At 41.2% G+C, this 22080-nt stretch overlaps 1 protein-coding gene across 1 annotated transcript; it reads right to left on the bottom strand.

The window, feature by feature from the left end:
• Positions 1 to 15258: 15258 nt before the first annotated feature.
• LOC128621587 (E3 ubiquitin/ISG15 ligase TRIM25-like) lies at positions 15259 to 21817 on the bottom strand. Its single transcript, XM_053647462.1, has 6 exons — positions 21113 to 21817; positions 19656 to 19751; positions 19266 to 19499; positions 18918 to 19077; positions 18476 to 18535; positions 15259 to 18357 (listed from the first exon to the last, which is right to left on the bottom strand). Exons 1-6 carry the CDS (start codon positions 21710 to 21712, stop codon positions 17828 to 17830), a joined length of 1680 nt encoding a protein of 559 aa, XP_053503437.1. The 5' UTR covers positions 21713 to 21817; the 3' UTR covers positions 15259 to 17827.
• Between the last annotated feature and the right edge of the window lie 263 nt (positions 21818 to 22080).

Below are 22080 nucleotides of genomic sequence, written 5' to 3'. Positions count from 1 at the left end.
ATGAAAGGAATGATGTGGGACATATTAGAGGAGAATTTAATCTCCTTGGCCAAGAAACTGAATCTGGGGCGAATGTTTCAACATGACCATGACCCTAAACACACCCAAAATAAGATTTCTCCAATCTACTGACTTAATTGCTGAGAGGAAATAAGTCTGGAAAAGAATGGCCACCTAATATTTGATCAGATTTACTTTAGTGTTTGGGTTTCTTATGTTCCAGGAAGATCAGAAAAGATCTCTGGACTCTCTCATAATCTACTACAAAGCTAGTACACAGTGCTGTTTTGATCCAGTATGAGGTCCTTTAAGCAGCATTTCATTAACACTTGTATATGGTTTTCCTGTATGATTTTTGTTTAATAGCTATGGAGAAATACATTTAGGAAACTGGGAACAACATGCATAAAGAAGTAATAAAATGATTCTTTTTAGAGACCCGGTTATGTGATGTTCTGCACACAGCGTGTGGACTGCCTGGTCTGTGGAGTGGGAGCTCCATAGAAAAAATAATTTATTTTGGGATATTCAGGCCAGTTGTTATAGAAACATGGTAGAAATATGGCTTACTACGGCAGTATTTTGGTCAGGCTACTGGAACAATCCACTGACCAAAATAAAATTGTGCTCCTTTGATTCATATCTGTATTTGTATCTGACTTTGTGTCTGTTCATTCTTAATAATTCATTTCTGTTCCATCTGTTGGTTGTTGAACTACAAGGGCTCTCTGGCTGAAGCTCAGAAAAATGCTCAGAATACTCAGGGCTGCAGAACTCTGGACAATCAGATGTTCACCCTGATGAAACAATTGAAAAGTATGCAAGGCTCATTAGAGGACTCTGTTACAGAACTGTAATGTCAGAAGATGTTAAGGTAAGTGAGAAAAGCTTTCCATTAAGCCGTACTTTTGAATAATACTGACTCTGCTTTTGCTGCCTGTTGAATTACACTACAGGCTGAACTCCTGATCCTCAGTAAATAATGCGAACATATTTGTTTTTTCTCTTTTTAACATTGAATCAATGAAGTCTGAAAAAATAAGATCGCCAACAAAGATGCTGCACATCGTTTAACATGAAGAAAATAATCAATGAAACAAGAATGAAATAATGATCTATGAAACATTTTGAAATGTTCTGTTTATATTAGAGATGTCGCGATTCCATAAACATATCTTACGATACTATACAAGCTGAAGTATCATGATACCACGCAATATTGTGTTAATTCATCATTCAAATCTACAAAATGAATCAAATTTATAGAAATACATAGATATCAATGAAAAGAGACAAACTGAATTTCTCTCTGAAGACTTTATTAATGAGAATGACTAACTGCCTGTTGGAAAAGCTCAAGAACAATCATATAGTTGGCGAGTACCTAATTCAATGTGTCACACATTTCATCTTTTGTTCCCCCCCGAGCAGTGAAATCATGCAAATGGAAATTGTCCTCAGAATACGAAGAGCGAACACATTGGGAATAAATAACTGAACTTGGAAACGAACGCCAAAAAAAAATCATCAAATTGGGAATGTTAGCTTGCTTACTAACAAACAGGAAATGGTTAAAGATTAAGGTGAAGAATTTAGGTTTAATGAAGTGTCACTGCCTTTGTGGGCAAAACTTGTCAATTACAGAGAAAACAGCCAAATTAGGGGTGGTTGTTGTTTACAGTTGATGTTTTTGCTTTTCTTTTTTTTTTTTTTCCCTTCAGTTTTTGCCTCCTAAGATCCAGCCCCCAGGTCCATGAGGTGATAACAGCACAAAACACATTCTAAAAAAACTGGCTGATGGGGCTCTGGTGAACATTCTTAGAATTGTCAAATTTTAATCGGACAGTCTAACTTGATTGTCACCCACATGGACCAGTTGAAGACCTAACTGGCCATGATTGACCATCCAGAGGCTGAGAAAATCAAATACGTAGTAATCACAGCCATACTTTTCCTGCAGAACTTTATACAGCAAGTTTTTTTTTCCATGTTTGTTAGTTTTTCCTGATCGCCGGTTTTCTTCTGGTGCATTTTATTAGCATCTTGTAGCGGCGGCGTGCTCCTGAAGAAGCCTGACTGTGTCACAGCTTCTAGAGGAGTTATTTCGGAGTATTTTTACCCCTAGGTGGCAAGGCAAAAACAGAAACTCTTACGAAAAACTGCCAATCATTACAGCTTTGAGTGTCTACTTTTATATAAGCCATTAACCACTACTGTGGAATGTGACATCGCAAACAAATTCCATACTGAACAAGGGTACCCCCAAAACAGGCAAAAATGACATTTTTGTCTACTGGCACAAAGATTAAACTAGTTTCTGCTTCTTTTTCCTAGGGTGCTTTGTAACATAGAAAATAAAAAATAAAAAAATGAACCTCCAAACTCTGTGTCAGCCAGAGGGCACACATACATACATACAGATACACTCCACCGGTTCTCTCACCCTTATCTTCACACATACAGACACATATAGACACACGCAGAATTAAACACATAGCACACACACACACACACACACACACACACACACACACACACACGCAGGATCCTGTCATTTCACTCTTCACACACAAATGCTCATGATTTTGTCAGTTCAAAAGACATTTTTTCGCTATATTCATGGGTTATTCAGCAGAAATTTTATACCCTTTTTTTATCACAGTGATCACAATTAGGATCATTTGGACAAAACCTCTGGGTTACAACGGAAGCAATTAAACAAATGTTCAAACTAACTGTAGTACCGATTTCTTGGCTACTCTAATTATCAACACACACCGCAAATTCAGTTTTTCATATTACATAAAATCTTCAACCTCATATTTTACAACAGATCCATATATCTTTCTTACTCACTTCTTTTCTCCAACACAAAGGACCTGATTCATACTTTAAACTTAATTTAATTATTTTTTCCTCTTGAACTCACGCCTCTTTATATAATACCTTATGATAACACCTTTCTTATTAGGGTACCTGTACACCTTCTGTGTACGCTCCTTTTAACAGCACTGTAAAAAAAAAATTTGTTCACTCAACTTAACTTATTGAGTTGTCTTTTTGCTTTGACTCAGTTAAGTTGTATTTATGTAAAATAATAAGTCATTTCAACTTAAAAAGTTTTGTTGACATAATTAAATAATTGACCCAACTACTCGTTTCAAATAATGCAGACTTCCCAAGTACAGTTGAAATACTGTTATAAAAGTAAGGTGAACTTAACTTTTTTAAGCTGTCTGTACTAAAATTCGACTTCATTTAACTTAATGTGGCTTATTTTCCTAACTTCCATTAGCAAGTTCAACCAAATAAATAACAACCCATTTTTCCATATGAAAGACTATCAATTGTTCCACTTATAAATTTACAAATGTAAACAGAACAAGTCAAACAGGTTCAAATATCCAGAGCTACAATAGCCTGTGTTTCTTTTAACTATTTAAGCAAAAGGTTAAAAATGTAATATTGTGATAAGATCAATTTGAGTAAACAAAAATCTATTACAATTGTAAAAATTTTTTAAGAAATTACATGAATTTCTCAAAATAAACAGAAAACGCAAGCAGAAATCTGTTTTTGCCTAACAAAATGACATTTCAATTGCCCAGTGTTTAAAGGTGAAAATATAAAACAATATTGAAGTCATACTGTTGAGGCATAGAAACTGAAACATACACATTTATTTTATTTTTTATTATTTTATTTATTTTATTTGTATAGCGCTTTTTACAATAGACATTGTCTCAAAGCAGCTTTACAGAAATATCAACATGGTATACAGATATTAAAGGTGCAAATTTATCCCAACTGAGCAAGCCACTGAGTGGCGACGGTGGCAAGGAAAAACTCCCTAAGATGTTTTAAGAGGAAGAAACCTTGAGAGGAACCCGACTCAGAAGGGAACCCATCCTCATCTGGGTAACAACAGATAGTGTGAAAAAGTTCATTATGGATTTATATGAAGTCTGTATGGCCTTAGGAGCAGCCGTAGTCCCAGCAGTCTGGAATTAGAGAAGATTTGAGCTCCATCCAGAGGCAGAAAGGATCTGGATCTCTAGTATCTCCATAAATTCATGTGGGGCTCGGCGAAAGGAGAGAGGGAGAAAAAAGATTATTATGACTGCGAAGTAGTAGAACAGAATCTAGTCAGGGTAGGCTTGAGTAAACAAATACGTTTTAAGCCTAGACTTAAACACTGAGACTGTGTCTGAGTCCCGAACACTAATAGGAAGACTGTTCCATAACTGTGGGGCTCTATAAGAGAAAGCTCTTCCCCCTGCTGTAGCCTTCACTATTCGAGGTACCGTCAAATAGCCTGCATCTTTTGATCTAAGTAGGCGTGGCGGATTATATAAAACCAAAAGGTCGCTTAGATATTGTGGCGCGAGACCATTTAGTGCTTTATAGGTTAATAAAAGTATTTTATAGTTAATGCGAGATTTTACTGGGAGCCAATGCAGTATTGATAATATCGGTGTGATATGGTCGTACCTTCTAGTTCTAGTTAGGACTCTAGCAGCTGCATTCTGGACTAACTGGAGCTTATTTATATTCCTACTGGAACATCCAGACAGTAAGGCATTACAGTAATCTAATCTAGAGGTGACGAATGCATGAACTAGTATTTCCGCATCATGTAGTGACAATATGTTTCTTATTTTAGAAATATTTCTGAGATGAAAGAAGGCTATCCTAGTAATATTATCTACATGAGCATCAAATGATAGGCTGGAGTCAATAATCACTCCAAGGTCTTTAACTGCTGCACATGATGAAACAGAAAGACCATCCAGAGTAACCATGTGATCAGAAAGATTACTTCATAACACAACACATGAAATCTCTCTTACAAGAAATGTATAACACCCATCTCTACTTCAGCAGTTTATTTTTAAGTGAATGTACTTGTGCACTGCAGGCATCAACTCCAATGTTCATGAACAGCCTCTGAATGACCTCAAATGTGTATTTGAAGTTTTTGGGGTAGTTTATGTTAAGTGCATAAAGCAATCCCATCAAGTTGACAAATGCATTTGGTACATCACCAAGATTGTGTAGAATGACAATTTCTTCTATTTCAAGGGCTACATCACTGCAGTCACACGGAATAGGGTCCATCACATCATCCAGAACTGTAATGATTCCAACAGTCATGCCCTTGATTAAATCTTCTTCAGAATCTGTGTGTTGTATTAAAAACAAAGACAAACTTTAAAATGTGCTTTCACATATACAACCTCACAAGCTCAACAACTTAAGAACAGCATGAGTGAACCGATCTTAACTTTAGTAGTTATCGCACAAAATGAATTAATATTAGATGGTGGTAAAAAAAAAAAAAACACTGTACAACTTCCTGAAATTTATCATCTCTCATAAAAATAAAACGACGTAAACTCCATCAAAATAGTTGGAAAGATAAATACATGGACTCCCGTTATCTGAATATCTTCCAACATCCCTTCTTACTTTCCTCACAGACACTTAACTCACAGATCTTTAAGAACTGAGATGGATTCTCCCACATGTACTGGGGCAGCCCCAACAGTACTGCAACCCTCTTCCTGTGATTTGATGCCTCAAAAGTACAAATGTTTTATATTCAAATTATGCAGGACAAGAGAAATAGCAAGAAAGGAAATGACCACAGTGTTTACAAAACAAGTACACTTGAAACAAATCTACTCACGTTTTTATCCAGGCTCTACAGTATGGCACTCACTTCTGCGATGTCTGCATAGTGCCATGAGCTATGCAGACATGATAAATATTGATGAGCAATACCTTACTTGCTCCCCAGTCTCGCCCTGACAGACATCTACGTGTGTAAGTGAGCCAATGTTTACATGCAAAATGGGGTTATGCAAACATCGATATAAAAATTTCCAGTATCATATAAGTACATACCAGTATCTCTCTTAACACTGCATAATATACCTGCAAGCTTGAGTATTCCAGAGCATTTAATACACATTGTAATATAACCCCCCTCCCCCCTTTTGAGGCGGACACGCTTCAACCAAAGGAGAAAAGCAAACGACCGGTTCTAAGGCTGGACAACCACATGCTGTCCAGCAGCATTATTAACAACAACTAGGATAAGGCGCTTGCCAAGGGTATAACACAGCATGCAATGAGGCCTATCATACACAAAGTCAACGTGGATGCCCATTCAGCGCAGAAAAACCAAGACAACCACGTAGGCCAACGGGGGGTAAAACCTGTGTTACGGACATGTTCCTCCCGCAGCTATTTAAGCCGGGTCAAGACCTTGGTCAGGGAATCACGTGTTCCTGTATGCAAGGGTATAACAGCACAACATACAGCCCCAACGATGGTGCACACTCCTTCGTCTGGGGCATGCATTTGATCAATAGCAAAGCGGTTCTGAGCTGCCATAATAGAAGTAGCATGCAGTTGTTCACGGTCCAGACCCAAAGCATCGTGCAAATAGTTAATGAACCGCTGTTGATTGTACCAGATGTAGTTAATCCATACTGTGTTATGGATTACTTGGACACTGGGTAGTAGCACGGTGGCAAATCCATCACCCACGGATTCAATGGCCTTATAATGATACGGGATACCCACAGGTGTTCCACCAAAGTCAAGAGATACACTTGGGTCCGGACCCCAGTCGGAGTACTGTATATCATCAACATCTCGCACATAATCTGTCCACGAAGATACGTGTGCAACGTCCCTTCTTGGGCGTGAAAGCACAGTAATGTTGTTATATGTGTCATTAGTCAACTGTGGCACACGAGTCTTACCTTCCAGGCGTACTGGGCTGCAGCACCCCATCCGATCCACAGGGAGGGTCTGGCATACCTGGTCTCCGCCACAATACCAAAAAATGTCCACCAAGGGCAGAGTGCCATCTACTAATTCTGGCAACTGTATACGAACCATCGATGAGTCTGTACATGTATAACCTGTATTGTTGTCATAATGGGCACGGGTGGACACCATAGGCACGAGGCTTAATGTTTGTACAGTCGCTAGATATGTTCCCTACAAAATCAAGGCCTTCCTCAGAGCAAACACAGAGAGGAAAGGTGGACGGGAAGCTAACATATACGGGAATCGAAGCATTGAGAGGGGAACTCACTGGGTGGAAGTCACAGCTCTGGCTCACGTTGCGCATCCAAGCTGGGCCATAGCTGAAGGAAGCTGCCCCTTAACAGGCAGATGGTAGGACACAAGTAATGTTCATTGTAAGGTTTTACCAAACATTCTTCCAAATTTCCCTAAGGTCGCATGAGAGGGGGTCGAGCACTATGCTCATGACATATTCAATTCAATTCAATTTTATTTGTATAGCGCTTTTTACAATAGACATTGTCTCAAAGCAGCTTTACAGAAATATCAGCATGGTATACAGATTTTAAAGGTGTGAATTTATCCCAACTGGGCAAGCCACTGAGTGGCGACGGTGGCAAGGAAAAACTCCCTAAGATGTTTTAAGAGGAAGAAACCTTGAGAGGAACCCGACTCAGAAGGGAACCCATCCTCATCTGGGTAACAACAGATAGTGTGAAAAAGTTCATTATGGATTTATATGAAGTCTGTATGGCCTTAGGAGCAGCCGTAGTCCCAGCAGTCTGGAATTAGAGAAGATTTGAGCTCCATCCAGAGGCAGAAAGGATCTGGATCTCTAGTATCTCCATAAATTCGTGTGCGGCTTGGCAAAAGGAGAGAGGGAGAAAAAACAATTATTATGACTGCGAAGTAGTAAAATAGAATCTAGTCAGGGTAGGCTTGAGTAAACAAATACGTTTTAAGCCTAGACTTAAACACTGAGACTGTGTCTGAGTCCCGAACACTAATGGGAAGACTGTTCCATAACTGTGGGGCTCTATAAGCGAAGGCTCTTCCCCCTGCTGTAGCCTTCACTATTCGAAGTACTGTCAAATAACCTGCATCTTTTGATCTAAGTAGGCGTGGCGGATCATAGAAAACCAAAAGTTCGCTTAGATATTGTGGTGCGAGACCGTTTAGTGCTTTATAGGTTAATAAAAGTATTTTATAGTTAATGCGAGATTTTACTGGGAGCCAATGCAGTATTGATAATATTGGTGTGATATGGTCGTATCTTCTAGTTCTAGTTAGGACTCTAGCAGCTGCATTCTGGACTAACTGGAGTTTATTTATATTCCTACTGGAACATCCAGACAGTAAGGCATTACAGTAATCTAATCTAGAGGTGACGAATGCATGAACTAGTATTTCTGCATCATGTAGTGACAATATGTTTCTTATCTTAGAAATATTTCTGAAATGAAAGAAAGCTATCCTAGTAATATTATCTACATGAGCATCAAATGATAGGCTGGAGTCAGTAATCACTCCAAGGTCTTTAACTGCTGTACATGATGAAACAGAAAGACCATCCAGAGTAACCATGTGATCAGAAAGATTACTTCTAGCTACACGTGGGCCTAATAAAAGTATTTCTGTTTTATCAGAATTAAGTAAAAGGAAGTTAGTTAACATCCAACGTGTAATGTCCTTTACACAATCCTTAACTTTACTAAGCTTCTGTCTGTCCTCTGGCTTCGCTGAAACATACAACTGTGTATCATCAGCATAACAGTGGAAGCTAATTCCATGTTTATGAATAATTTGTCCTAGGGGTAGCATATATAAAGTAAAGAGCAGTGGGCCTAAAACAGAACCCTGTGGAACTCCAAAAGTAACCTCAGTACGCATGGAGAAATCACCATTTACATCTACGAACTGATAACGATCGGTCAGATAAGACCTGAGCCAGGAGAGGACTGTTCCCTTAATGCCAACAACATTTTCTAATCTATCAAGGAGAATAGTGTGATCTATAGTATCAAAAGCTGCACTAAGGTCGAGTAACACAAGCAGCGAGACACAACCCTGATCAGAGGTCAGTAGAAGGTCATTTATTACTTTAACTAACGCTGTCCCTGTGCTATGATGAGGTCTAAATCCTGACTGATACATTTCATGAATGGTGTTCCTATCTAAGTACGAGCATAACTGCTTTGCTACAACCTTTTCTAAAATCTTAGAGATGAAGGGGAGATTTGATATTGGTCTATAGCTGGACAATTGAGACGGGTCAAGGTCAGGTTTTTTAATCAAGGGTTTAATAACTGCTAATTTAAGTGATTTAGGTACATAGCCAGTGCTTAGGGAAGAATTGATTATATTTAAAAGTGGTTCAATTACTCCTGGACAAATCTGTTTAAACAAACCTGTAGGTACAGGTACAAACAAATGAGACAGGTGTGATTGGCAACTGTGTGAGCTGTATGAAACATCCAATTCAAATACAAATTGCTGCAAGGGCAGGTACCCTCCTTATAAAAGCTATATCTCTGCAGCTTTACCATTTGGGCGACGGCGGTCCTCTTGACTACAATGGTTTGGGGTTGATCACTGCATGCTGTCTGGTTACAACGAAAAGAAAAGTGGAGGTGCGATACTGTTTTCAGTCCCCTAATGCGAGTAATACCAATTGCCTGGGTAATATTGACCCTGAAGATGCCTGATGAGCAAAGAAACAACTTTGGGCGACCAGTGATCTTTAATGGACCTACTTTGTTGTGGATAAAAAATGTCATAAAATAAACATAAGGGAGACCTAGCATCCAGCAAAGGGGAGAAGAAGAAAAGACGGGCACCAAGACACACAGAAGCAGTGTGAGGCGGATATTGACTGATATTGAATATTGAATTGGATTCACACTTTAAAGATCTTAGATCTTTAAGAGTAATACACTATGGTTTATTAGTCAAAAAGTCAAAAAGAAGTATACGAGCTGAGGAGTGCTAACACACACACACACACTCTCGTACAGTCAAGGGCGGGCAAGTAGACATAACACACACACACACACTCTCTCTCTCACACACATACTACAATAACTTTATAAGAATAATAAAAAGGAATATTTAGATATTATAAGGGTAATATCTTATAATAATAATATATATACTCTTTATAAAAAACAGAATAATAGGATATGTGGGACAGTAGAAGGGTAATATAATGATATTATGAAGTAGGAAGTACAGTAAACCGTGTTTTCAAGCAGTATAACTATATATAAAATAGAGATATAGAGCTAATATGAAAATAAATTATAAACTAGAAATGCAGGCTCGCAAGGAAGGCCTTAATTTTAAGAAAGAACCATGAGGAGCCATTTATAAGGGTGGCTGAGTCAAGCTGCCTGCCCCCCCCCCCCCCCCCCTCCCCGCGAGATAACAGTAAGACCAAGGTCACTCTAGATTGTTTTGTCTCTCTCCACTTTTGATTTTACGGGTAATTCAAATCCCTTGGTTTCGATTCTCTGGGTTACTGAAATCCTCTTGTTTTGATTCTCTGGGTTACTGAAATCCCTTAGTTTTGAGTCTCTGGGTTATTGAAATCCCGTGGTTTTGATTTTATGTGTAATTTGAAACCCCTGGTTTTGATTCTATGTGTAAGTGGAATAGCCCTTTTCTGGAACATAAGAGTAAGGTAGATGAGCTCTTTTTTAACCCTATTGGTAGTGAGATCATAGTCTTCTTGAAACATATGGGTTATTTACTGTGTAAGTACAGTATAAATACTGGAGCTTAAGCTCAGGGTATCGGATCACTTCTGAGAATTCTCATCGGTGTGGATCTCGTGTGGTGGAACGGAACCAATAAAGCTGGACCCTTGCTTCTTCTCACTCACGGCTGGTGTCTTTTTCCTATCTCCAACTGGGCTCAGAGGTAGATGTGAGTATTGGCTTCTATGTTGAATTTTAAGTGTTTTTGGGTAATAGGCTAAATTTGAGCCAGCAACTTGCGTGACCAATTTTAGAGATTGTAGCATGCCTGCTCTCTGATGCAGAAAATCAGTCCCAGGTGACTGCCGGTTTGTACTTCTTAACAAGGAGTGCTGCATGTCCACATTCTGTAATGGACGGTATAGCTGGTGTCTGCTCTAAGCAACTGTGCACCATGGGCCAATTTAAGCAAAGCTAAGGCACATCTGTGGTCTATATTAGCAGGAGTAGGTGGGCTCGTTGGTATGGGTAAGCCATTAGTGTGTCTGCATGGTCTGTGAGGGATTACAGCATTAGCCTGCCCAGTGTTAGGCACCCGCAAATGAAAGATTGTGATACTGTTTCCGACGGTAGTGTGGTGCAATGATGTTTCAGTCATGGGTACTATTTTCTGGACCTTAGTGCCACCTAGAATGATAATAATAAGCATGGTCATTCCGACAGCACTTATTACAATGATGGCTGCAAGAAGCATCCTGATTTTAATGTGATGGTTGGTGCGGTTCAGTGGCATCTGGGGTTATGGCCTCGGGGCCAGCTTAGGGTATTACATCTGGTCCAACTGCATGAGCTACCTCAGGAAACGGAACTGCAAATTCAGGTGAAAGGAGCTATAGAATTTGCTGGTTTATATCTATGACAGGGACAGTGTTCAGGTGCTGTTGGGGTTGTTGGGGATAAGCAAGGATGTCAAGATCTCTCAGATCCTGTAGATCTAAAGTCCCCAGTGGCTGCTCATATGGGTGATGGTCGTTTTCTAACAATTGCACCACTCCCTCCCCTGTCTTGTCGTCAAGTATGAAAGGGGCTTCAGGAATCTGGTCTGGGTCTGGAATAAGGGCTGGAGGTGCAAGGACCTCCTCAGGTGGCATGTCAGCCATGTCTGGTACTACCCGTGAGTCTTCGCCTGGAATCATCAATGGTCCCTGCTCTGGAGTGCTACCACCTGGTGTATTTGTAGGAGTGTTGCTATCACTTGCTGCCTGTTAGCGTGCTTTACGCTTTCCCCTCCTCTTAACTTGTCCATGTGTTCTGTGGGATGGACCTGCCTGGGGGTCGTCCGGATCGCTGTCGCTTGCGAAGTCTAGGTCTTCTTGATTATCTACAGAGTGTGTGTCGTCTGCTTCTCCTGCGGGATGCAGGAGTCTACCTTTCCCTCCTTGATTAGGATGCTGGAGCCTATCTTCCCTGTCTTCAGTAGGGTGCAAAATTCTGCCTTTTCCCACCCCACGGCTGCAGTGGTTTAGGTGGTACCAGTGCTCCTTACCTTCAACTTTTACTGCAGTTGGGGTTGCTGCAACCACCTTGAATGGTCCTTCCTTTCGAGGGTCATTGAAGTGCTTCCTTTTGAACGTGCATATGTACACGTAGTCCCCTGGTTCCACAAGTCTTTCAGGTGTTGTGACGTCTTCACCATGGATTGCCTCGTGCACCTGCGAATTCAAATGCCTGTGGATTTGGGTTAGGTGGCGCACATATTCCTGCATTTCATCCTCTAGTTGTTCAAGAGGTGGGCCCTTGTAGGGACCCCGAGTAAATGCCATAGGCATAGGGCGGCCCATCAACATATCATGTGGGGTTAGATAAGTTAGTCTGGGACCGCATTTTCATTAGGGCTAGTGGCAATGCTTGAACCCAGGTAAGCCGTTAGCTTTCACAGATCTTTGTAACCTTGTTTTTTTTATTATTCCATTAGCCCTTTCCACCATTCCCTGTGACTGTGGATGGTACACACACCCCAGCTTATGCTCCATACACAAAGCTTTGGCTACAGCCTTTATAACCTGATTAACAAAATGCGGAGCATTGTCTGAGCTGATGAAATCTGGAACTCCAAACCATGGTATAACTTCCCTACACAGAAACTTAGCCACTGTTAATGCTTCCTGATTGGCTGTTGCAACTGCCTCTACCCAATGACTGAAGCGGCCTTCCAATACCAATATGTATCTCTTATCCTCCTTCCGATTGTCACTGCCCATATCCACAAAGTCCATTATTATGTGCCTGAACGGGCCCTTTGGTTCTGGATGTGCCCTATAGGAGCTGTGAAGCTCTTGCGGACATTGTGTTTTATGCATGTCTCGAATTAATTTAGTGCCTTATTAATCATGCTAGCTAAGTAGGAGGACTACCAAACCTCTCTGATTTTCCTCAAGGTTTCTCCTCTATTAGCATGGTCCACCCCATGTGCATCTTTTATGAGCAACGGTAAGAGGCTCAGTGGGGCCACACACAAGCCTTCCACACTCCGCCACAGCCCTGTGCCTCGTTCTTGCTTTGCTCCTCTAGCTATCCATTTAGCTATTTCTGTCTCACTGGCCTCTTTTCCACGATTTGTTCCACATTATCCTCTTGCGGGTGTCGGACCTCTTCTTCCCCCTGGTTTACCCCAGGTTTATCAAGGCCATCATTGGTGATGTTCCTAAAGCAGCTTTTTTCTTTGCTGCCTCATCTGCTGCCGTGTTACCCCTAGTAACAAAAGTACCATGCCTTTGTGGTTCTTGTCCATTTGCCGCATCTTTCAACCCTTCGCTTACTATGGGGAGAGGGATCTACAGTCACTTCTCCTTTGTGTGTCTTTTTCCTTTTTCTGTTTTCTTCCTGTCTTTGTAGCTCCCCATCCTCTTATTGGCGTAAACACTCCAGAAGAGCCACCCTGCAGGTTGTTTCCCATATGGGGGTGCTAGTATGTTGGAACCGATGTGCCTCTTCCCAATATGCTTGCACCTCTTTGTCCTCAGCGCTTGTGTTCATACGGGGTACAGACAGCGTGCTTCTGTGTCTCTGTGAGACGTAGACATTGTCTCCCCTAGCTTCCTCTTCATCCAGTGGCCTGCACATCCTATCAAATGTTCCATGCAATTTCATCCTAGCAGGTTCCCATACTTCGATGTTTGGTATGTCGCCTTGTGTCAGTGATGGGTATATTCCCACCGTGCGTGGAGGAGGTCGGGGATTGTACTGCATGTTGTATGGTGGTGGGATGCTGAGTCCCTGCTGCATCCCGTATGGTGGCGCCGTCCCACGCCTACTCATGAATCACGCCTACACGCCTACGTCATGAATCACGCCTACTCCCTAGTTACTCGTAGGTTACTTATGATATGACTTATCCCCAAAATACATCAATTAGGTATTTTCCTGAGCTGTACCTTGTGACCCCCACCCCGTCTGCCGATAGCCTGATTGCTAACTGATCAACTCCTAGCAATAGCAATAATAATTACGCTATAGAGTTGTCTGAACTGACTACTCTGTGAATTTCCTCTAAGCCTTCTTCAATGCTCGTATGACTGGTGTTCATGATTTTAAATATTTACCCCCTTACCTTTTTTCCCTTTTTGTCTGTTTTTTTATGATTCTCGCGCACTATATCTGTTTTTCTTTTTTCTGGTGCGTAGAAATATAGTAGGTCTTTCCTCCCTTCTGCCTCTCAGCTCCGCCTTGTTTCCTAGGGGCTCAACAATATTCACTAATTATCCACATAACCTTCCAAAAGAATGACTGCATCTTTTTACACAGTACTTTCCAGTTACACCTCATGTTCTTTCTACTATCTAATATATTTTAATATCTTCACCATTTGCCCAATAACCCAATATTATATCCACTCTGTTAAGTATTTATTTATTTATTTATTTATTTACTCACACATTCATCTCCTATGCACACACATCACACTCATACACACACTGGGTCTGCTTTCACAAAAAGGGTTGGCTCTTATTGCTCTTACCCCTTTTCAGCAGATACCCAGACCTGGGCTCAGGATATTGTCCCTCAGCAAGCAGCCCTGCCTTACCTTGGCAGCGGTATTCAAGGGAGTGAGGCCTCACGCTTCCTGTCTCTAAGCAGCCCTGTTGAGGGGGTTCCAAACCCTCGTCTCAACAGCGGTATTACAGGAATTTCTTATTCACTTATTAATTACAACTGAACCTTTTCATAATTCATACACATATACCACAGAAGCACACATTAAAAACATTCACATAATCATCTGGTTCTTTTTTACCAGAGGCCCAAATTTAATTTATTTCACTTTTCCTATCCACAGCTCTCCCAGAGGTTTCAGTTTTTTTATCCAATTATTTATCTTTGAGGTTCCTCTAGGCTCGTGCACAGGGGACCGGCTCCTCTCTCCCCTCCCCTCCCCACCCCTTCACTACAACAGAGCTTTGAATAAAACAGGTGCCTGCTTACCTTTTTCCTATATGGCCAAAATCTGCTGTCCACAGAGTTTTGAAGTCCCACAGGATGGGATCGATTCGCCAGCCGTAACCTCTCCTGGCTGGCTCGCCAAAATGTTGTAACTAGAACTACTAGGTTGCTGAATTTCCTGTAGTTAGTCAATACAATAGTCCTCAATTTACTGATCAAAATGATGCAACGAACAAGATAGATGAGAGAAGCAAAAATCCAACTTGAGATCCCCTCGTGAGACGTCCCAAAAGTGATCTGAATCTAAGCACAGATTCAATGCCCTATTTATACAGTCTTATCTTTACGTTATGCCCAATTATCTCATTCTTTTGGAATCCCAATATGCTTTATTAACGTCTTTTCTGATTCCCCTTAAAAACTACTTATTGGATTTTAAAATACCATTAGAACAAGCTTTTCTCGTTCTGAAATCACCTTAAAACACATTTTCAGCCACTGGATACTCCATTATCTTCATGTTTTCCTTTAGGGTATTTTAAACATTTCCCAAGACCCTTACTGCCATTCCCACTTCCGGTAATCGAGCTGTGCGCATTTCATCGCCTGTTGTCCTGAACACTTTGGATATTTTTATCACTTCTTCATTATGGGTGAGATGTATTTTTATTATTGCTTAATGTTACACATATTTCTTCTCTAATTCTAAGTATGTTTATATGTTTTTTGGTGCTTCTTAGACATTCTGTGAGTATATACATGTGTGTGTGTGTGTTTCTCTCGTTACATTTTTGTGAGTGTGTGGATGTGTGTTTTTCTCAAAACATCGTATGAGTGTGTTTTTCAATTTTATGCTTTTTCCATATCATGTATTGATACCTGTTTCCTACATTCTTTGCATGTGCTTGTACATGTATTTATGTGAATATGTTTTAAGTGTTACCACTACTGTTTTATTTAATTTTCGTCCTTTCTCTCTGATCTCTGTCCAGCTGATCAACGCCCACCTACAACTTTCTCTCACTCGGCTGCTCAATCTCACAGGCCTGGGTGAAAATATACTTCATCAGCTGGCTTATTTGGCCATCGATGTTACAGCTTGCTGGAACGTCTCTGCTCCTCACCTGTACCCACCGGGTTTCCTTATTCTCCCGCTTATCGTATCATTCCATCAGTGACCAATGTTCATGCTTCCACTCAAACTGAAGCTCAACTTCTTCAAATAACTTCTGTGGAGGGCCCGTTTATTCTTTCCTCTGATGATGATAGTAGCTTTGCTACAAACACATCATATGACCTCTCACCTACAAATTATTCTCCTACAAGACCTCTTCCCTCCCCAAAATACAGTATCTCACAAAAGTGAGTACACCCCTCACATTTTTGTAAATATTTGATTATATCTTTTCATGTGACATCTGTGAAGAAATGACACTTTGCTACAATGTAAAGTAGTGAGTGTACAGCTTGTGTAACAGTGTAAATTTGCTGTCCCCTCAAAATAACTCACCACACAGCCATTAATGTGTAAACCGCTGGCAACAAAAGTGAGTACACCCCTAAGTGAAAATGTCCAAATTGGGCCCAAAGTGTCAATATTTTGTGTGGCCACCATTATTTTCCAGCACTGCCTTAACCCTCTTGGGCATGGAGTTCACCAGAGCTTCACAGGTTGCCACTGGAGTCCTCTTCCACTCCTCCATGATGACATCACAGAGCTGGTGGATGTTAGAGACCTTGTGCTCCCCCACCTTCCATTTGAGGATGCCCCACAGATGCACAATAGGGTTTAGTCCATCGCCTTCACCCTCAGCTTCTTTAGCAAGGCAGTGGTCATCTTGGATGTGTGTTTGGGGTCGTTATCATGCTGGAATACTGCATACTGGTCATGCTCTGCTACAGTATGTCACAGTACATGTTGGTATTCATGGTTCCCTCAATGAACTGTAGCTCCCCAGTGCCAGCAGCAGTCATGCAGCCCCAGACCATGACACTCCCACCACCATGCTTGACTGTAGGCAAGACACACTTGTCTTTGTACTCCTCACCTGGTTGCCGCCACACACGCTTGACACCATCTGAACCAAATACGTTTATGTTGGTCTCATCAGACCACAGGACATGGTTCCAGTAATCCATGTCCTTAGTCTGCTTGTCTTCAGCAAACTGTTTGCGGGCTTTCTTGTGCATCATCTTTAGAAGAGGCTTCCCTCTGGGACGACAGCCATGCAGACCAATTTGATGCAGTGTGCGGCGTATGGTGTGAGCACTGACAGGCTGACCCCCCACCCCTTCAACCTCTGCAGCAATGCTGGCAGCACTCATATGTCTATTTCCCAAAGACAGCCTCTAGATATGACGCTGAGCATGTGCACTCAACTTCTTTGGTCGACCATGGCGAGGCCTGTTCTGAGTGGAACCTGTCCTGTTAAACCGCTGTATGGTCTTGGCCACCGTGCTGCAGCTCAGTGTCAGGGTCTTGGCAATCTTCTTATAGCCTAGGCCATCTTTATTTAGAGCAACATCTCTTTTTTTCAGATCCTCAGAGAGTTCTTTGCCATGAGGTGCCATGTTGAACTTCCAGTGACCAGTATGAGGGAGTGTGAGATCGATGACACCAGATTTAACACACCTGCTCCCCATTCACACCTGAGACCTTGTAACACTAACAAGGGAGGGAAAATAACTAATTGGGCCCAATTTGGACATTTTCACTTAGGGGTTTCCAAAATTTAAATGAATAATAATAATAATAATAATAATAGTATAGATCTGTTACAGTTTCTGCACACAAAAGTGCCATTCTAACTCGGGGAGAAAATAAATCTAACACCTCAGTTATAATTTTACTAAAAACTTTTACCAACATTTCATTTCAGATCACAGAACCTCACAGTCGAGTCAGAACTCCACATACAGAACCCAGCGTATAGAGGCTGAGTGAATGTGGTGTGGACTCTGTGGAGGAGCTTCATCGTGTCAGAGACGCTGTAGAAGGACAGAGTTCCTGCACTGTGATCCACATACACTCCTATTCTGGAGGACGCTGGACCTCGGAGATCAGTCTCAATGTAGTTGTGCCAGAAAGAGACAGAGGAAGAAAAATGCCACAGACTCCAGGACTGATTGTTGTATCCAAACAAACACTCATATCCCTGTCCTTTCCTGCTGATCTCTTTATATGAGACTGATATGAACACATCATCACCGCTCCACTCCACCTCCCAGTAACAGCGTCCACACACACTCTCCTTACACAACACCTGATACAAGGAGTCAAATCTCTCTGGATGATCAGAGTATCGCTGTTCTGTCCCACTGCGCTTCACCGCTCTGTTCTTCTCAGACAGAATGAGTTGATGATGTACTGTGTTGGGATCCAGAGTCAGATAACAGAAATCTAAAACAATAAAATGCCCACAGATAAGATATCAATCACAGGATTTATAATGTGTGTGTGTGTGTCAGTGTGTGTGTGTGTGTGTGTATGTGTGTGTGTGTGTGTGTGTTACACCTACACTGCAGAAAATCTTCTCTGCTCTTCAGTTCTGAGAGTAAAATCATCTGAACTGCTGCAGCTGTGGAGACACAGAGACAAAATGGAGATGGAAAAATGAGGTGGAAACAGTTTAAAGCATGAAAATGAAAAATGAGATTTAATTGAAATTAGATTAGATTAGACTTCATTGCTCCTAGTCAGACACATCTCCATGGAGTTCTACTGGATTTAGAGCTTCATCAAATTATTGGTCAAAAATGTCCCAACACGGTGCAGCATTTGAATGTAAGAATCAGCGACACCTCAAAACCTTAAACCACGAGAACAAGCAAACACTTTTCCCAGGTGAAGCTCTGACAATATGTGTGTTTTATTTTCTCATGGACTTTATGTAGGAATTAAGGCCTCAGTTCTTATCTAATCTTCATAGTATTTGTTATGACAAATGTTTGCTTGTTTACCTTGTGGACAGATTTTGTTGAATTCCTCCTCACAAATTTCCTCGACTCGTTTTTTCAGATCTGAGAGAGATTTCCTCACTCCATCAAATGAGAGATGTTGATTGACAGTGAAGCTGGGTGAGTCCTCAGATCCAGGAGAAACACAGAGAGACGGGAAACTCTACAGAGAGGAAACACATAATAGAGAAGGAGAAAAGTGTAGGAGAGGAACGAATGAATCTCAGACTGAATCAGACCAAACACACACTTGTGATCTCAGACAGGAACATTTATTGTTGCAGTAATGAGCTTTTAGGAGGAAACTTTGTGAGGAACAGCGCCCTCTGTAGATCAGACAGTGAGTGTTACCTGGAGGAAGTGGATGTGATCGTGTGTGTGTGAAAGCTGCTCCAGCTCAGTGACTCTCCTCTTAAGATCAGCAATCTCCTGATCCAGTTGCTTCAGGAGACGTTCAGCTCGACTCAGTACAGCTTTCTCCTGAGCTCTGATCAGCTCCTTCACCTCCGAGCGCTTTTTCTCCATGGAGCTGATCATCTCAGTAAAGATCTTCTCACTCTCATGTACTGCTGCTTGTGAACGCATCTGTTAGACACACACACACACACACACACACACACACACACGCACACACACACACACACACACACACAAACACGAAAATGTTTAGGAGTCTCCCTCTAGACATCCATTTGTGTGTGTGTATGTGTGTGTGTGTGTGTGTGTGTGTTGACTCTTCACCTTAATAGTGTCCACAGTCTGTTTCAGCTCCTGCACCTTCTCCTGCTTCTCCTGGATCCTCTGCTGGGATTTCATCTGCTCCTCCTGTAGCTCATTCTGAGACCAAATAAAATACATTTCATTATTTCTGCATCAGGAGCTCATGTTCTACATGATTATAGTACAAGAATATACATAAAAATACTAAATAAATTGGGTAAAAAGCATTAGTGCTAGAAATTAAATTAAAACTAGAAATATTACTTTGACTAAAATAGAGACCCAAAACAAAGTCACTTCTATGTTCATATTTTCTTCAGCACTTATTACATAATAAGCTTAGTTTTGTGTGAAAATGGCAGCTGCAGAAATAATGTTGTTTTTGTTACGGAAACATTAACAGAATTCAGCAGTATTCACTGTACTGAACTACACCATGAATCCACTCACATTCAGGCAGATTAAGGTCTCTTTTTTACCTGCAGAAAATTGAATTGGGGTTATGAAATAACTAAAAGTTGTGATAAACATCATGCCTGAACCCTAGTTGTTCCTAATTGATGCAGTAGGTGGCAGTACAGGTACACAGCTCTAGGGTCCTGGGTTCAATCCTGGGCTTGGGTTACTGTCTGTGTGTCCTCCCCATGGTTGTGTGGGTTTCCTCTGGGTTCTCTGGTTTCCTCCTACTTCCCACAAAACATGCAGATATGTGAACTGGCTATATTAAATTGCCCCTAGGTGTGAATGAGTGTGAGAATGTGTATGCATTGTGCTCCAGGGTGGCCTATAGGGTGAATTCTCCTGCTTTGTGCCTGGTGTTACTAGGAGAAGTTCCAGATCCACCTCAACCCTGATCAGGACTCCTACATCCAGAACAACAGATACAGGGTTTTGGAAATGAATCCTAAACTACATCAGTTTACTTGGAGCTCTTTGGGTCCTGGTTATTTAGCACGAAGCAGAAGCCACCCAGGGGTCCAGCTCAAGTTCCCAGAGTTCTCCCCACGTTTTACAATTCCACAATCACGCTTCATGTCATTTAGTTGAGGGTGTGTACTCACAAATGACAAATGAGACTTCAAACACGTTTGGCATTTTCCAGTTATGTTACACAGTACGTAGTGTATCTCACAAATATAGACATAAATATAATCATGTCTAAAATAAAATGAATAAAAATCTAACAGAACTAAAACAAATGGAAACTGTAAATAATTTAAACACCAGCACCATAATAACACTTTTATGGAGTTGTAACTTGGTCATTGTGCACTTTATCTGTAAAATGCTGTAAGAAGGTGGTTGGGTGTTTAAAGTACACTGCATGGTCTGATCTATTTAATACTTCCTTACCAACAACACTGACTTTTAATAAAAGTGAATGACAGACATATAAACAATTAAATCAACTAAATAGAAATTAGATTATGAATAGATATATTTAGACTTTTAAAAGAATAATCATGTCCAGTTCTCACCTGTTTTTCAGTTCTTTCTGCTTTAGTTGAAACCGTATCATGGCCTCTGTGATCATCCATCGAACACAAGTAACAGATGAAGCTTTGGTCAGTACGACAGAAGATCTCGATCAGTTTGTCGTGCTGAGAGCAGATCTTCTCTTGGAGCTCTGCACAGGCTTCAACTAACTTGTGCTTCTTAAAGGCAGGAGACTGAAAGTGAGGTTTAAGATGATCTTCACAATAGGAGGCCTGACACACCAGACAGGACTTGGCGGCTTTGCGTTTTCTCCCGGTGCAGAAATCACACTCCACATCTCCAGGTCCAGCGTAACAGTGAGCAGGAGAAGCAGCGTGGAGTTTAGTCTTCTTCAGTCTCTCCACCACTTCAGCCAGCATGTTGTTCCTGCGTAGAACAGGCCTTGGAGTGAAAGTCTCCCTACACTGGGGACAGCTGTAGACGCCCTTCAGATCCTCCTGATCCCAGCAGCCATTAATACACACCTTACAGTAACTGTGTCCACAGGGAGTAGTCACTGGATCCTTCAGGAGGTCCAGACACACTGGACAGCTGAACTGATCTACTGAAAGCTGATCTACTGAAATACTGGATTCTGACATATTCCTGCACTCACACACAGAGAGAGAGAAAGAGAGAGAGAGAAAGAGAGAGAGAGAGGCTCTGAGTTTTCTGAGTTTTGTTTTCTCTGAAATGAAGTTCCTGGTTCTGTGTGTGTTATAGAGCGACAGACAGAGTGGGCGTGAGAGAATGGGCAGACAGACAGAGTGGGCGTGGCTTTAAAGAGAGATTTTAGGTTTTTAAGGAAAAGCGCAGCCTTACTGCAGGAGATTCTTTCTGACTTAAACTGTCCAATTCATTGAAATCTGATTTGATTTTGTTGTGTATTTGAATGTAGTTTTATATAATCACTGAAATATTACATTTTCAGCATTCAGACCCTTTACTCAGTACATTATGTTTTTGTAGG

The sequence above is a fragment of the Ictalurus furcatus genome, chromosome 17 (assembly GCF_023375685.1).
Source record: "Ictalurus furcatus strain D&B chromosome 17, Billie_1.0, whole genome shotgun sequence".
In the NCBI taxonomy this organism is placed as follows: domain Eukaryota; kingdom Metazoa; phylum Chordata; class Actinopteri; order Siluriformes; family Ictaluridae; genus Ictalurus; species Ictalurus furcatus.
Note: the sequence above shows the minus strand (reverse complement) of the source record. Positions and strands in the feature narration are given on the sequence as shown.